Here is a 4,085-nt window from a genome sequence, read left to right on the forward strand (position 1 = left end):
TTGTTTCAAAAAAAGGCCTTTTTGTGATAAAGATGGTTAAACACTAGGATGAATTGCCAGGAGAAGGAGTCTTGCAGATTTTAAAGAACAGTTTAGATAAATATCTGCCAGGAATAATTTGGCTGACTCATACTTGTGGCAAGGAAAGGTGACTTGCTGTTTTCTATGGTTCTGTGTATGAAGAATTAAATTTTGCAATACAACTTGTTATTTTTTTCTCCCTCAGCTTAGCATTTGACTAAAAATAATACAGTTGTGTTTTTTTTTTAATCAGAACAATCAATGTCATTCGGGTAAGTACAACTGGGTGTACCAGGCAGTCCTGAGCTTTGGTCCAATCACATTATACAAAACTCTCAGTGCTTAACTATATATTAACTATATATTGCAAGAGAGAAACACTTATTAACATTAAGGGTCTGCTTAGACCCTTGCATAGAAGACTTGCCAGAATCACTGAAATGGAGTGCTGATTTTAATTCTTACTCATTATGTTTGTAGCTAAAGATTTCTGAGCACTTTACAGAAGCAGTTTTAAATCATCCTAGTTATACAGATGAGCCTGAAGTCCTGTGTAACATACTTAAGGTTACAGTGTGAGTAACGAAATGAATCCCTCTCATGCAGGGGAAAGGCCTGAGGATGATTTGAGATCATCGTACAGGTTCAAACTTGGGGTTCATTGAGTTCTCTAACCTTTTTTGGAGGTTCATTGACTCAGCTCAGTTCCTTATTTTGAAGAGGTTATAAAGATGCCACAGTGCTCAGATACACAATAGCCTATCCCTTCCCTTTGGATCTTGAAATGTTGCACATTTCTAAAGTATCCCTTCCAAAGGGTTGTAATATAATTAATTAGAGTAAGTATGGATGTTCTTGGTAAGTATTTATTTCCTTTTAAGCCTGGGCTATTACTGGCCTCAGTGGCTTCCCAGGAAAACAAGTTGTATAATCTTAATAATGTTGTTTGAAAAAAATACTCCCTATAGGCTCTATGGGGGGGTACTTTGTGGCTCTCTTGAGGGTAATGAGATAAAAATCTTATTTTTCTATGGCTAATAAGGACTAGAATGCTTTTTACAAAAGCAAGCCTTTCAGTACCAAAGTGCATATCAAATTCTGATTTTAATAACATCTCTGCTTAAATGTAGGCTTAAATACTTAAATGTATGTTAATCACTGTATGATTAAAATCAACATTTTAATCAATGATTTTACAGGCTGAAGTATTATTATTCCCTCCAAACTCCTCTGAGTACCCTTCCACAGCTGTTTCTCTCCATTTTAGGAGAGGCTTAAAAATGATAGGTGAAGTCTCTTGTCTATAGTGACAAACTTCCCAAATTACTTTGAGGGAAAAACTTGAATTTAAATATAATTTTTGAAAATAGTTTTGTAAACTAAAAAATACATAGCAATAATTATTTTTCCATTGTAATGATTCTGTATTTATTTCCTTTTGTTCAACAGATCTTGGGCAATCAATTTTTTACACTACTACATGTTTACTGCCTTTTCTCAATGATGATATTTTGAGTACTTTACCCTATACAATGATTTCAACACTAGCTACCTTTCCACCATTTCTGCACAAGGATATTATAGAGTATCTCAGCACATCTTTTCTGCCTATGGCTATATGTAAGTAGAACTCATGCTAGTGTTGTTATGTCTCAGGAAACATGGTGCTCTGCTATAATAGTATCAGACAGTAGGAGTAAGAGTTTGATCTGTCATAAGAATTGTAATGGGACATCAGTCTACTGTATGTGTCTATGTAAAATGATTCAATGTGGCTATTTTTCAAAGGGAAATAATTCTATAATTCTAATAATTCTGTTACTGTGGGAATTCTTCCTTCATTTAAAGGTGAAGTTTAACTTCTTTAAGGAACATATTGTTTTCAGACTCAGAACTTTCAGTGCCAGCAGTGGGAGTTCTGAATACAGAATCAATGGGCAAACTACTTCTGAAACAATAAATGCAATAGCAACATCTGTTGGGTTTGAATCTGGACTAAATCTGCATGTACAAGAGTGACTCTTCTCAGTGTAACAATGTGATGAATTTCTGATTTTTCTTGCTCCCTCTTTTCTCAGCATTTTCTCTTAAAGTTGTTTACTAAATAGCTGTGCCTGTAAAGTCTCCTATTTGTAATTGTTAAGACTAAATCTGACTGTGCCTCCCTGTTTTTCTCTTTCTTTCTTTTTTCTTTCCTCCTTGAGGGTGTTTCATGACTACATAATTATGTAATTCCTGCAGAATATGAATCCTGAGGTGTGTTCTGAAGGCTTATCTATGTACCTCATAAAAAGCTTGATGGGGTTTGTGTAGTAGTGAGGAATTTAACCAAGTTCTGTAGAGGGAAGCATTAGGATCAATATTGAAAAACAGTTTTAACACTGGGACAGAGAGGCTGCAGATTCTCCATCCTAGTAGATTCTCGGAACACAACTGGACAAGGTCTTCAGTACTGCTCTGCTTGCCCTTTTGTTTTTTTGTTTTTTTTTTGAGCAAGGGGGTTGGGCAAGATGATCTCCAGAGGTCCCTCCTGACATCAGTTATCCCATGATTCTGTGAGAATGTCTCCTCTTTATCTGTATTCCAGACCTTTATGGAAAAACATTAACAACTATGTGTAGAGATCAACACTCGTTTCATTTAAGCATGAAGAAGATGCTGTTAGAACACAGAAAGAAGCATGCTCCAGTGTTTTGGGGTTAGGATTTTATGGAAATTTATCACTTCCATTTTCTTACCCTCCCAGTCAGTGATCTTGGATAAATCCCAAAACTCTTCTGTACCTCAATATCCCAGTGTAAAACAGTCCCTTGTAAGACATTGCAATGATGTTTCCTCTGTTGCCTTTGACAGGTCTAGTAACAGTATGCAAAAGAAAATTACTAATATGTATTTTATACCTATGTGCAATAGCTCCTCTTTGGGTTAAGAACAGGATGTTACATTAAACTCCTTTTTCTTCCATTATTGTCACCTGTTAAAGAACACCTGATGTAGGTGACTTAACCCTTTTCTTTATGAAACCTGTTTGCTGCTCTTTAAATTTGTTTTGTAGTACTGTGTCCTACTTTTCTGCTGATGGCCACATTTTAATTGCCATGTTAGAGCTGCTGAGTATTTTGTAATTTAAATTAATACAAATTAACCTTTCTGTAATAATTTGGGGGCCCTTATGAGATTCAAAAAATGAATGAAGTGCAATGAAGCGAGCCACAGTAGTGTTGGGTCGTGTGGAGAAAAAGAGAGAAATTATCCATTTTCCCCTCCATTCTTCTTTTCTGGTTGGGTGCTCTTTTAATTAGTGTCCTAGCCTTTCCCCACCAGGAGTGATCTTCCCCTTTGCAAGGCGACTGCAGATCTGTGTTCAGCTCTGAATCAAACTGAAAGGAAGGATGCATAAGATGGTATAAGCAGCTAGAAGGCCAGATGTGGCTGTGGGAGGGGGGGAGGTGGGGAGGATGAAAGCATCTTACTGAGCCCCTAATTACAGTTCTGTGCCTCTATCCCAAATGCTTGGTATTTGGGTCCTGGCAGCTGGGTTTGGGAAAGTTCTGTGAGCAAGGATGGGGAAGGTAAACGCTAGGTTCCTGTGTAGGCAATTGAAAGATCTATTGCCATGTTATAGTTCAGCAAATAAACACCTACACTCTGCAGGGTTTTTCCAAGTGTACCATTTGTTAGTTACCACTTATTAGGACACCAGAAAGAACTCTAGCCACTTTATACACAAAGTCAAAATTACTACAGTTTAACTATATTTTCATGCTACTATTAATTGTCTTAGCAGAGTTCACATAACAAGAGGAACAAATCTTTCTGGTACGTAGCTATAACTTTAACTCCTACCATGTGCTCCCTGAGAAGTAATCTGTGCCATTCACCAACAGCCAGCAGCCACCATCAGCCCCAGCCCTTCATTGGTACATGTCAACAGCAGGATTTCAGCTTTGTTTTCTTGTTTCTTTCCCTTCCACTTCCTCCTTACCTGTCCTACAATCCAAGCCCTAGGTGCACTTGACTATGCAAGTGACATTGTTCTGGCCAATCTGTGGGCTGTGAAAGAG

General features: G+C 37.4%; 1 protein-coding gene across 1 annotated transcript in view; it reads left to right on the plus strand.

The window, feature by feature from the left end:
- The first annotated feature begins 1,553 nt into the window (after positions 1-1,553).
- The window catches only part of UNC79 (unc-79 homolog (C. elegans)), a 94,233-nt gene continuing 91,701 nt past the window's right edge, over positions 1,554-4,085 (plus strand). The window contains 1 exon segment of the mRNA XM_010003727.1: positions 1,554-1,641. Within this exon segment, the coding sequence (XP_010002029.1) occupies positions 1,554-1,641 (88 nt within the window).

This window comes from Chaetura pelagica, unplaced genomic scaffold, assembly GCF_000747805.2.
Source record: "Chaetura pelagica isolate M959 unplaced genomic scaffold, ChaPel_1.0 scaffold48, whole genome shotgun sequence".
NCBI classification, from domain to species: domain Eukaryota; kingdom Metazoa; phylum Chordata; class Aves; order Apodiformes; family Apodidae; genus Chaetura; species Chaetura pelagica.